The 13,627-nt window shown below is 43.1% G+C and overlaps 1 protein-coding gene across 1 annotated transcript in view; it reads right to left on the bottom strand.

Moving 5' to 3' along the window:
* FBXW8 (F-box and WD repeat domain containing 8) overlaps window positions 1–10,160 on the bottom strand; it is a 96,653-nt gene extending 86,493 nt beyond the window's left edge. The window contains exons 1-2 of the mRNA XM_054996150.1: window positions 9,834–10,160; window positions 5,380–5,484 (exon numbers count right to left, since the gene is read on the bottom strand). Of these exons, the coding sequence (XP_054852125.1) occupies window positions 5,380–5,484; window positions 9,834–10,160 (432 nt within the window). The remainder of the gene's footprint in view (window positions 1–5,379; window positions 5,485–9,833) is intronic.
* Window positions 10,161–13,627: the final 3,467 nt, after the last annotated feature.

Below are 13,627 nucleotides of genomic sequence, written 5' to 3'. Positions count from 1 at the left end.
AATGGGCGGTATATAAATTGAATAAATAAATAAATAAATAAATAATAAATACGGAGGGTTGGTGGTAGAAAATGCCTTCAAGTCACAGCGGACTTATGGCGACCTCCGCTAGGGCTTTTGAAGCACGAGACTGACAGATGGTTTGCCACTGCCTGCCTCTGTAACCCTGGTCTTCTTTGAAGGTCTCCCATCCAATTGCTAATCAAGATTAATCCTGCTTAGCTTCTGAGATCTAATGAGACAGGCTTCGCTTGGGCTACCTAGGTCAGGGCTACGTATGGTTACCTTTCAACAATTGAATCCTGACAGGTATGTTAGGCTGAAAATGACTGATCCCAGGTCATCCAGTAAGTTTTATGGCTGAGTGGGAATTCTAACCAGGCTCTCCAGTCAAAGCCCAGTACTCTATCCACCACACAACACTGGCTATCAGGCTAAGCATGTTGAGTAGGGAGAAGATGGAATTTTTTTTGTTGCTTTTCTTCCTTCTTTCATTATCATTCTTTCATTTGTTCAGTTAAAACCTTCCTGACCCATCATTCCTTTTTAAAAGTGAGTATTATTTGTAAAAATTAAGCCAGTCTAAAAAGCACAATAGTACATTTAGATTAAATGGAAATAATAAAAGCAGTCAAGTGTCAAAGGTACAGGAGAACAAAAATGGCTCATCCCAGCATCTAGAAGGCAAGAGAATTAGTGCCGTATGGGCATCTCTGGAAAGGACACTGCAGAGTAAGGGTGCCACAACACAAGAGGCCCCGTCTCTGGTCACCACCATCTAACCTTAGAAGGAAGAGGCATTGTGAGCTGGGCCTCTGACAAGGACCCCAGGAAACAGGCAGATTTGTATCGGAGGAAGCGAGCCTTCAGACAGACGTGAACATCGGAAGCTGCCTTATACCGAGTCCTATTATTGGCCATTTGAGCAAATACCCTTTAGAAACTTTGGCAGAGATTTCCCCCCCCTCTACACTAAATACCAGAGAACCTTTTACTGGAAACTCTAGGAACGGAGAACCCACTTCATGCAAGTATGTGCTCTGCCGAGATACAACCCCTCCTGTCAAATACATCCCAAGATATGTCCCAGCATCAAATAAATAACTTTTTAATTTATTCATACCCTGCCTTTCCAAACATCTGAGGTGGCCAGCACCAAGGTCAAACAGCACAAGGATTAAAGCAGATTAAAACCAAGAGTTTTTTTTAAAAAAAACCCAACAGACTGTCAAACAAAACTTTTACATATACAGTTATATTAAGACAGCCTCAAGCCTAAAGGCTAATACAAGCATTCTGAACTGGACTCAGAACAAGCTGTTTCACATTACAGTTTTTGCATAGTTTTATTTCCCTTCTCGATCATGTTCTGCTCAAGTTGATCGGCATTCAGTCACAAATGCTCATCCGGACTGCTGTGTTCCTCCAAGGTGCAAAGGACCACATGCTTGGTTCTCCCTTCTCCATTTTGTCCTCACAAACATCTCTATGAAATATGTGAAAGAGAACAAGGTCATCCAATAATCTTTATTTCCAAGGAGGGATCTGAACATGGATCTTTCTAGTCTTACAGAGTAATCCTAAAACTGGAGTGACTGTTTAGGATTGTACCGTCAGCGTGACACTCTAACCATTTCGCATTTCAAACCTGATTAAGACTTCTATCCAGGGGTCATTTCGTAGAAAAAGAGCTGCAGAAACTCATTAGCATAACTCATTAGCATATGCCACGCCCCTTGACATCACCAGAAATGTGTTATTAGCATAACTGATTTGCATATGTCACACCCCCTGACTTCACCTATCCTGGCTGTTTTGGACCCAATCCTGGCCATTCAGGGCCAAAATGGGCCCAAAATGGCAAGAGGGGGCTGAAAATGGCTGAAAAGGGGCCCAAAATGGTCAGAACTGGGCCGCTGCTGAGCAGGAGCGATCCACCCCCTGTCAGAGGACCGATCCTGGCCATATTGGGCCCAATCCAGGCCAAAACAGGCCAAAAATCAGGTGGGCGGGGCCACCTGACATGTGACCTCTTTGGAGAACTACCGGAACTGCGTTCCTGCTTTTCCCCTCAAAATGAGCCCTGCTTCTATCTCAACTGGGTGATCAAGACCGTGTGCATTCTCTCTCCTCCCCTCACCACCCTGTATTCAAGTTCTGTCTTCCATAAATTAATCGTACTATAGCACAGAGACATGCCCCTAAGCCATAGAGATTTCAGCAGGTGCTCCCATCGTCTTTCAGATATTGATATTGGGAAGCCAATAGCAAATTCTCCGCTGGTCAAGCTCTCTTCATCAGATCCCTCCATGCATCTGACAAAGAGAGCTGTGGTTCTCAAAAGCTTATGCTACAAATAAGTTGGTTAGTCTTAAAGGTGCTACTGGACTCTTTACCAGTATAACATGCAATTCTGCCTTAAGTAACCTTTAAAGGAGAACGTCTTTCTCAGCAGCAAGAGCCGTTTGAATCTCAACATTTACAGAATCTCAGGTGGACTGTGAATTAGTTCTAACAGCAGAGTATAAATGGAGTAAAATAAAATAAATAGGGGGGAAAGTCTACAAGACAGTTGCAAGACAGGGCTAATCCTGCTGGTTTATATGGTATGAGCGATCTTGCAATGTTTAAACGTAATAGAACTGTCCCCTCACCCCACGTTTTATAAAAGTTACAAGAAAACAAAACAGAACTGCAGGGGGGGAGTCACGGGAGTCACGGTAAAGTTATACTTCTCCAAGCAGTTTTGCATAGTGATTTCATCTCGAGCAGCTCCACAGTCAAGCTATTTTGCTGTCAGCCAGTTACCCATTTGGCAGCAAGATGTTAAGGAAACAGACTCTCTCTCTCTCAAGGCACTCACATCGCTCATGATGCCAGTTCCGCTAACCGGTGCAATTTCACCAACTCCCAAAGTGCTCTGCCGCTAGTAATAATAATAAAAAAACCCTCTTACACAATAGCATTGAAAAGCAACGGGGCATTCCATTTAACAGAAGAGGTCTTCCTTCATTCAAAATCAAAAGCACCAAGAGAAAAATGAAAAAGGTCTTTATTTTTATTACGCTGTTTTTTACTTGATCACTCTAAAAGCAGACTAAAAGCTTTGGCTATCCATCTCATTCCAAAAGCCTTGTAAAACCCTGGAACTTTGCTAAGATTTTTGCTGCCTCTGAATATCCAGGGACTGTTTCTAAAGAACCCTTTCAGAATACCATATTTGCCTATAGCCAAACACAGAGGATAAAGCTGTTCCAAAAATGAAGAAGAAAGCATCACAATGGACCAATAAAGGTGTGAAAGGCAGCCAAAAGCATTGCTGCTCTCTACAGGGAATTCATTAGTCTAACCTGTAAGCCATTCACTAGGCAATATAGCTCCCATATTAATACAATACTGAACTGATTTCAGCTTCTCAAATAGTTTAAGGTAGAGGTAGCTGTATTGATCTGATGAGCAAGGTTCGAGTTCAGTAGCACCTTAAAGACTAACAAGAGTTTCTAGAGTATAAATTTTTGAGAGTCAAACTCCCTTCATCAGGTACAAAACATATCTGACAAAGAGAGCTCAACTCTTGAAAGCTTATACCCTGAAAACTCTTGTTGGTCTTTAAGTCACGACTGGACCTGAACCTTGATCAGCTTCTCAGAGGAAAATAAATAATGAGCACCTCTAGTTAACTCTTACTTTATTCCTGCTTTCTCTTACACCACAGATACACAGACAAGGAACAATAAGAGATATATACATACCCACAGAACCTTCAGTTAAAAGATCTCAGGTAATAGATGATAGGGAAAAACTTCCTTTGTCATAGATTTTGGAGAGCTGTTGCCAGTCATGCTGAACAATACTGAGCTCCATGGCCAATGGTTCAACTCCACACAAGGCAGCTTCATATATATATGTTCCAACCCAGGGTTCAACAAATCCCAGGCACCAGGTCACCTAGTCACCCTGGTGCCTAGAAATTTCATTGTCGCACTTGGTACTTTTGACAATGATTTTATTGTAGAATCTCCTAGCAGCTCCCAGTGGAAGTACAAAGCATATTTATCATACTGCATCAGAATGTATTGTTGTGTAAAACAAAAATAAATACGCATGGAATTCTTGGCACTGTATTTATTACATTTATATGTAAACTTAACTTTATACTGTTCAGTGGTGGTGGAAGAACTCATTTCTTAACCAGTTGCTTTCTATACTAGCTCCAGAACTCAAGCAATAATGGAATTATGAGAAATTGAGGGAAGTTAGGCTAGGATTATAGGGTAGCTTTTTGCTGTGGTGATGACAACATTTGATTTAAAAGTGTTGTGATTTTTCTATGACATTTTTGTAATGGCTTTAAAAAAATTACAAGAAACTGTGATGGAGTTAGGATTACATTCTGTGGTAGGGTAATAACTAGAAGATATGGTGATTAAAATATTAAATCCTGAGGGCTGGAAAGCAAGTCTGGCTAGCTCCTGGAGCTAAAGAAAATTTGTCAAACCCAAGACAACATGGTCTGATGCAAAAATATAATACTGGCTCACTTCAATCTATGCTTTGCAAATCAGGATCCAGTCTTAGGGGAATGCATTTCCTTCCCTTTCCAGAATGAACTCCTGCTCTTGAGTTAACCATGGTTAGAGATACATATGCAGGGATGACTGATGCTCATCATGCTCCCTCATAACCACAGTTTGCAAACCGACATCAAATGCTTTCAAATTCTGGTTTAAGAAGGAACCCTACTTATAAATATGGCACTTTAATTCTTTATGCTGACCTGGAGGTGGCAAGAGAAGTGACTCCAGAGAAAGGGGAAAGAGCATGTACACCTTGGATGGCTCTTGATCTACAAAGCATGTGCAAGCTAACAAGATGTCTGCACAAGACCTTTCACTTCCTTCCTTAAGTTCCAGTAGCAAAACAGCCATCTTTACAGCAGGCATGGAAAAGTATGAAGCAATACTGGCAATGCACACATCCCGGAAAGATACACTGCCCCTGTCAACAGAGACTAGGATACTCCAAAGGTTTTGGCACAGGCTGATGTGAAGATAAAATGGAGAAGGGAAGAGCCATGTATGTCACTCTGAGCTCCTTAGATAACAATTAGGATAAGAACAAGTACATACAACCAAGTGCTCCAAAACAGAACGCTGCTATGCAGGCAACTTGAAGAAGATACCAAAGGCAAACTGGTGCTCCCCTGACCCAGTGGAACAATCTCATTCCCTCTCACACCAGACCATGCACATTCAGCCACCTACAGCGAGAGAAAACTCCACCCCTGCAACAATTTTAAATAAATTGACTGAGAAGCAAGACACATTGAATGCAATGCAAATTACCTCCAAGCTGAAGGAAGAGCCAAGCAAAACCTACCTGAGCACATCTTCCCAGCTCCGTCCTACTAAGGAACCAAAAGATTTTTAATGCCAGTTCATAAGGCAGCTGAACATCAAAGAAGGGAACTTCATTTATTTCATTCTGAAAAGAGGCAGTAAGGAAAACAGAGATGGTCAGACTTCTGGTGATGGAGCTTAGTAGCACAATATTTTACTTAGTCCACATTCCATCTTACAGTAGAAGCAAAGAGGGTAGGGTGATACAGTCATTAAAGTGAATAGCAAGACTGCAGAGCTCAGAGTTCAAATTCTGTTCTGCAATGAAGTGCCTTGCGTGATCTCAGTACTGGCACTTTGTGTCTGGTTAAAGATTCACAATTCTGGGGAACATCTTTGTCTGTCTGAAATCTGGGAGGGCCACTGCCAGAGGCAAATATCAGTACTGAATTAAATGGACCAATGGCCTCTCTGTGTTAGATCAACTTTATTTATTTTACTTCATTTATAGCGTGCCTTTCTCTCTTAGATTTAATATAGATTACAAAATATAGAAAACAATCCAGACTGCATAAAATACCCAACAAACAGTGCAAGGGGAATAGGACAGCTCCCTCAAAATCCTGTCTAATGCATGACATACGATAATGCAGGAAGTAGGTTACAAAGGCAGAAGACAATGCCAAAAAAGCAATATGAAACAATTACATTATCCCAGTAACATCAAGTTATCACATGGAATGAGAACAGTCTAGATAGCCCAGACAAGCTTAGTATATGCCTGCTCCATTTGTGCATAAAGTACATTGGGCGTATGGTCTAACAGCATAGAGTGACTCCAGTTTAAGCCCAAGGAAAGCCCAGTCAGGAAGATGAGCAGAAAACAGGGGACTAAGAAATTGCTTTCCCTATAGATGATGTGACCGGGGATAATACCCTCTCCATCCCTATAAAGGGCCATAAATCAGAACATCCTATTACTTTAACACAATGTGCAGGTCTAAGAAGGAAAGAATCTTTAACATGACAGTCAGCCCTCTTTTTACTTCTGTTTAGGACTCTGTGCGGCACAAGATCTGCCATCAGAACACAGAGTGCATAAACAAAATGAAGAAAGCCGTCTTGTTAACCTAGCCCCAGCTTTTCTTGAGCATCTGATGGACAGGATCCAAAACACAAAACACCGCCAACCTCTCCTTGGAGACACACATTTACACGCCACTGCACTAATGGAGCTCTTGTTCCATAAATGGATTAATTTACAGCCATCAGAAATTTAATCTGTGTCTTTTTTTTTAAAAAAAAGTGTAATTAACTAGAATGAAGAGTAACAAGCTTCTCCTAATCTTCGCATAAATTAGAGCTTTATATAGTGGCCACAACAGAAATACATACCGCAAATCTTTTAAACTCCTTGAGACAGACAATTACAAAGATTATTTTCAGTCTACTTAATTTATACAATGCATTGGCCTTTTGACTGAAAGTTTCTTCCAACGAAAGCAGATTCAAACAGGAAAGGTACCTAGGGCTTGTGCATACACTATATGTATTTTTCTCCCAACCAACTTTATTCACACGAACATACAATCACATGTGAACTTGTCATAAGTCTATTCTCATGACCAAGGATACTGGAACACAAGCTTCTGCATTCATGGTAATTACTGCCAGCGATATCCATAGTCGCACGGTTAGCATATACTGTTTGTCCGCATGAGTGTATGCCTGAGGAAAACAGATTAAACATATGGAGGAAAATAAAATAGCAGGAACTAGCTTGTGGACATGCACTTTTATGTGACATTAGTATTATACTCCACCTTTCAATGGTGTGATGTATTGCGTAGTGTCAGACTCAGGGCTTTTTTTCAGCTGGAACGCGGTGGAACGGAGTTCTGGCGCCTCTTGGAAATGGTCACATGACCGGTGGCCCCGCCCCCTGATCTTCAGACAGAGAGGAGTGCGGAGGGCAATCTAAACTCCCCTCTGTCTGGAGATCAGGGGGCGGGGCCACCAGTCATGTGACCATTTTCGCCAAGGGTGAAACAAACTTTAAAAAACTCCCCCCCTTGTTCCAGCTGACCCAAAGTTTTGTGTGGTCCTGGGAGTGTACGCACACTTTGTGCATGCGCATGTGGTACCAGGGGCACCACCTCCCGTCATGGGTTGCCCCCTGTGCTGGCAACCCACTGAATTCCACCACCTCTTTTCCCAGAAAAAAAGCCCTGGTCAGACTACAATCTGTGAGACTCAGATTCAAACACCCACTCTGCCATGGAAGCTTGCTGGCTGACCCTTGAGCCATTCACATACTCTTAGCCTAACCTATGTTACAGGGTTGCTGTAAGGATAAAATGGGGGAGAGGAGAACAATGCAAGCCACTTTGGGTCCCCACTGGGGTGGGTGGGTGGGTTATAAATGAAGTAAATAAATTTTTAAAATAAGGAACTGGGGCAGTCTGCAAATAATCAACAAAAAAGTTAAAACCTATTGTTCTGAAACTACAAAAATACAAAGATCAGCAGAGATTGAGCCCAATAAGCAATAGAAATATTGGACGAATTTAAAAAAAAAATAAAGCAAGCATAAATATTACCATGAGACTAAGTGAGGTCTCTGAAAAAGGACAGTTTTCACTAGGCAGTAAAATATCACTGAGGAAGGAAAAAGACAAATCATCTTGGGTGCACAGCCACCCACCAAATGTCAGTGGACATGGGCATACAGTGAAGAGCTCTAAGGACAACCATTTACATCCAAGGACAACCACTTACAACCTTTTAAACATTACAGAGCAGTCTTAACATAGCAAAAGGGTTCAAGAGTAAAGAGATTCACCTGGCACTGCCTGATTCTAAGAATAGCCACTATAGGTGTTCAACTAATGTAGCAAGCTTAACATTAGGGACAGTATCTGAGCTTAACTTTGGGGTTTTGCATACCAATATCCTTTGACATTTTACTGGTAGATGTACAGATATAGGAGGGGGGGGAATTAAAAAAAATGAACTTTTTCAGTTTTTTTCCCTCCTGAGGAATTTTTTTTTTTGCGCTTAGGTGCTCCAAACAGAATCATTAGAAATTTCAGGGAGCACTAAAAAAACACTTATGAAAAATCTCTAGAATGAGTGAAAAGCTTTTTAAAGACAAGGTTTTACTCACTGAAAATGTTTAGTATGAATGTTTTTGTTTAAGACAAGTTAAAGAATCAGAGAATGATAATTCTATCCATAATTACTCTGCTGTAATGTGTATGAGGAGGATAATACTATTGAAGAGTTACATATTTTCATTGTTATAAAATTTAATTCAACTGCACATTTATTCTGTTAGTTGTATTTTGACACGATGAAATTGCCTCTAATCAAATAATACATTCTCTTTTATTGGCTACAAAATTTGTGTTTCCTATTTTCAATGTTTTATTTTTTTTCCTACCTCCAATATGGCAAAAGCTAAGAAAGAAGGCAAGACTGGATGAAGCACTTCGCAAAGAAACCAGAGACAATCACAGATAAGGCTGTTTCCTTGCTGCTATAAACTGTACCTGCGTGCACAGTCCAAACAACCAGCATTCCAAACTGGCCAACAGAGACTAAGAATGTACAAGATGAACTGCTGGATCATACCAGCAGGTGATCTAGTTCAGCACATTGTTTCACAGTGGCCAATCAGTTGCCCTGGAAATCCAACAAACAGAGCATAGAGGCCTTTCCCCTGATACTCCCTCATAGCACTGGCATTCTGAAGTTGACTGCCTCTGGATGAGGAGGTTCTATTTAATCATCATGGATATGATGATTAATTAGAATGGATAGAAATAGAGGATGAGCCTCTCCTCCATTAACCTACCTAATCTCCCTTTAACAGTCATCTACACGAAGAGTAATCTTTACATGCACTGGCAGGTATTGAGAAAAGGGGAGGGCCAGAAGGAACACTTTTAAACTGTTGTGAGCCATTTATAACGGCATAAGTGTTGTGAGACACTTATGACGGCAAAGCAGGCTCCAGAGCTAAAAAATCTTACATTGTGCCTGCTGGTCTGGTCACAGTATGTTTCCTGTGCTTAATGAAGTGGGCTGCATTCTAGGAGAGTCAACCTGCCCAACTTTTAAGCTCCACAACAGTCATGGACATTTTTGACTCCACATGCCTAATGCAGTTATTCTGCTGGGATTTATTCTACTTCTTTAGGGGAAAAAATTAGACTTGATGGTTGCTGAGAGGGAGAAGGCAATATAATTTGTAGCTAAGGAGGCTCCCAGCTCGAGAATGGGAAACTCTTGGAAGATTATGAGAGTGGAGCCTGGAGGATGCAAGATTTGTGGACGGGATAAGCCTCAGTGGGGTATAGCGCCACCTCCAAAGCAGCCATTTTCTCCAGGGGAACTGATCCCTGTAGACGGGAGGTAGCTGTAATTCCGGGAGATCTCCAGACACCACCTAGAGGTTGGCAACTCTAATACCATCCCATTCCTTTCCCATACCAAGTCCCGGATGAGCTGTCCCAGAAAGTCTTCTTTTCCTCCTCCAGGGGCCTCCTGGACGCAGTCGGGCTCGGGCGCAAGATGCAGCTCAGCGGCCCACTTGCAGGGTTTCGCCGTGCGCTTACAGGGCTCGGCGTCCGGTTCTCCACAAGGGATCCCCCCGCAGCCTCCCCAGCCACTCACAGGCTCCGGGGCCGCCCCTTCGGGCTCGGGCTGCAGCCGAGGCCTCTTCCGCTCCGGGCAGGCATCCCTGGAGCTCCTCCGACTCCGAACCAATTCTCCTCGCCAGCGGCGACGAAAAGCCTCCAGCTCCAAAGCTCCCTCCATGATGGTAACCCAACAAAACCCGGATGGACGGTATCGGCCGCTTCCTGCTTGCCGTCCGTCACGATTGTAGTCCGACCGAAAACAACGGCCGTCGCTCGAAGGTTCCGCATCAGAAGGTGCCCACGTCAGCCTATTGACGAGACCTTGAGGTGGGCTTGCCAACTTCCAGGTTGTGGCTGGAGATCTCCTGGAATGACAAGTGATCTCCAGTCGACAGAGGTCAGTTACTCTAGAGCAAATGGATTCTCTAGAGGGTGGACTTTATCGCATTATACCTTGTTGAGGCCCCTCCCCAAACTCGGTCCTCTTCAGTCTCCACCCTCAAAATCTCCAGGAATTCTCAACCTGGAGCTGGCAAGCCTTCCTTGAGGAAGACCCCTAGCGCTCAAAGTTTAAAATTATTATTGTCACCGTTAAGGGTAATAACAATAACAATAACAATTTGGTTAATAATATGGACATTTAAAGATTTCTCTTAAAGATGCAGTTGTTTTTGCTGCAACAGATTTACAGTGCAATCCTTTGCAGCTGGGTTTAGACAGGAACTGGGCTTAGACCCTTCATATGCAACCTTGAACAGAACAACAGGATTTAAGTCCACCGGCACCTTAGAGACCAAGTTTTTCAGGGTGTAAGATTTTGAGAGTCGGATCGCCCTGCTTCAGATAGTATCTGAATGCTTACACGAAAAAGGAAACTAACAGTGCAATCCTAAAAAGAGTTATTCCGGTCTAAACCCATTCATTTCAATGGACTTAGACTGAAGTCTTTTTTTAGGATTTCACTGTTAGTGTGGTATCTGAAGAAGGGAGCTTTGACTCTACAAAACCTTATACCCTGAAAATCTTGTTGGTCTCTGAGGTGCCGCTGGACTCAGATTCTGCTGTTCCACTGCAGACCAACACGACTGTCTACCTGAAACGACTTTAAACAGAGTTACCCTTCTAAGCCCATCAGTTTCAATTAGGTTTGCCAACATCCAGGTGGGGCCTGGAGTCTTCCGGAATTACAAGTCATCTCCAGGCTTCATAGATCAGTTCCCCTGGAAAAAAATAGCTACGTTGAAAGATTGACTCAATGGCATTATACCCCACGGAAGTCTCTCCCCAGCTCCTCTTCGCAGGCTCCACCCCCAAATCTCCAGTAATTTCCCAACCTGAAACTGGTAACTCTAATTTCAATGGCGACAGAAGGTTTACTTTGTATGGGATTGCACTGTAACTTTTTTGCACTTTGTAACTTTATTACACTTTTAGTTGGGAGCAAATTCAGTAAAAACTACTTCCAAATAAGCAGGCATGGGATTAGGCTGCCTGACAGATGTCCACTCTGGAATAATGATCATAACGGTACCAATTTTTTTAAAAAAAAATTAGGATAGTGTTTGGTATGGTGTGGGGGTGAGCGCGATGAACATCAGCCAGACACACCTAAATTTATAACTTCCCTCAGACATGAAGATCTTTGGGTCACTTTCTTTCAGCCCAACTGATCTCACAAAGTTGCAGTCAGGATAAAATTGGAAGAGTAAACCTTATGTAATGCCAATATTTTAAAATAGTTAACAGAGATAGCTGGTATTACAGTGTGCAGACCAATTCTATGTATGTGGAAGTCTATCCCACTGATTCTCACATACATATATCCATTTATAAATGCAAAATGTACTAAGTAAATAATACTCTTGGTGGTTGGCAATCAAGTGTGTGAACTGACATAATTTAAATCAAACATTGTATGATGTATAAGGGGTATTATTTTGTTTATAAGGGGCTTTTATTTCACTTGCAGGGCAATCCTGAGTGAGTGGAGTTACACTCTTCTCAGCACTGAAATTGATGGGCTTTGTAGGGTGTAACTTTGCTTAAGATGACACTGGTAGAATATCTGAATTCTATCCATGGTGAGTGCTACTTTCCTTGACTCTTTTCTTCTAGTTTGTACCCTTTTGGTGGCAAGGTAGCATTTTGGTAGTAGCATTTAAAGATTTGGTATTGGTAGCATTTAAAGCATTTAAAGATTTGATGGTTGATAATAAAAAGATAATATCTATTTGTATTTCTGCAAGTTTCTTCATGAGGTTATTTATTTATTTACAAATTTTATACCCCTCCTTTCTGCCTCATTGGGGCCACCAATGCAGTTAACAATTCAAAACCGAGCATAAAAACACATTATAAAAATAAAATACCAGCACAATCCTAAGGGGAGGGTGCACAGGGAACTAAGTGGTATACCAGCATATCTCTGAGATACACTGGAGGTGTCCTGGTGCTGCTATGCCAGTCCTAGCCACTACCGCAGCCCCACTGTGGCCATCAACTAGTGGACTACTGATATAAACTCCTGTGCCAGTGCAGGAAGAGAGAGATCCAGGAGTATGGCTAGAGTTAGTTGGCTTGCTAAGTCACTCCAGCCCAGGAACATCCTCCAACTGGCATCAAGTTATGCCATCAAAAAACATGGCATAGCTGATAGCCCAAGTGTCCCCCCACACACACACACACCACAAGCATGGCCCTGCTCAAAAGCCCTGCTGGGGCACACAATCCCAACTACAACCACAACCAATTCCTCCCCAGTAGTGGACAAACTCTCCCTCGCACTAAATCACAGCCCCTGCCCACACAATATAACCCCCAGCCAGGGTGCCCCATAAGTCAAGAGGTAGGGCACACAGCATGGGACTCTGTCTCAGAGCTCTCTGCTGTGCGCACTTACAGCACTTTGGTGGTGGGAGAGTGGGCACTTAGCACCATGCTGGCAAACAAAGTCCTTACTGTGTGGCTGACATATCTCATTTTTGAACCCTAACAGGTTCCCGCTCCCCAGAGACTCAACTTGAAAGGGCAATCATGTACTGACAGGTAAACGGGGTGGGAATCCAGCTGCCTTAGCCTGGGATTCTGTACCTGTACCCCATTCCCCTTCACAAGGCCAGGTACTGCCCCAGCATTGCCGTCTCCTGCAACCTAGGCCGATAGTAAGTTCATGTGAGGGTGACCCAAACCTGCCTCTACCGGCAACATGCCCCACGTCATGCAATAGGGCATACTCCTGGGGAATTGTCCCTGAGAGAGCTGCCTGTTTTGGATGCATGGGAGCTTCTGCCATGGATGTAGCAGAGGGGAGGTGGTGGAGTAGCAACCTGGCCAACTTGTGGGGGCATAATATCAGCTGTGGGGCATTTGCCTGCCTCTCGTCTCTCCCCATGCATGGGGGGATCAAAGCAGGGGCCCTGCCCATGCTATCCTAGTCCCTTTCCACTAAGTCTGTGCAATATTCTCTTCCTGACCACCTGTGACTGATGGTGACATCAGGGTGCAGTTGGGGTGTCTAGTACCTGGTGGCATGCCTTGTTGGAACCTCCCCTCTTGGACAAATGGTAACGATGTTGGTCCTGGGTATGTGAGGGGCGGAGGCTGTATGTTCAAGGCCAGCCCTGTGTCTTTTTGTCTTTCTGTGTT

The sequence above is a fragment of the Eublepharis macularius genome, chromosome 13 (genome assembly GCF_028583425.1).
Source record: "Eublepharis macularius isolate TG4126 chromosome 13, MPM_Emac_v1.0, whole genome shotgun sequence".
Lineage (NCBI taxonomy): Eukaryota > Metazoa > Chordata > Lepidosauria > Squamata > Eublepharidae > Eublepharis > Eublepharis macularius.
Note: the sequence above shows the minus strand (reverse complement) of the source record. Positions and strands in the feature narration are given on the sequence as shown.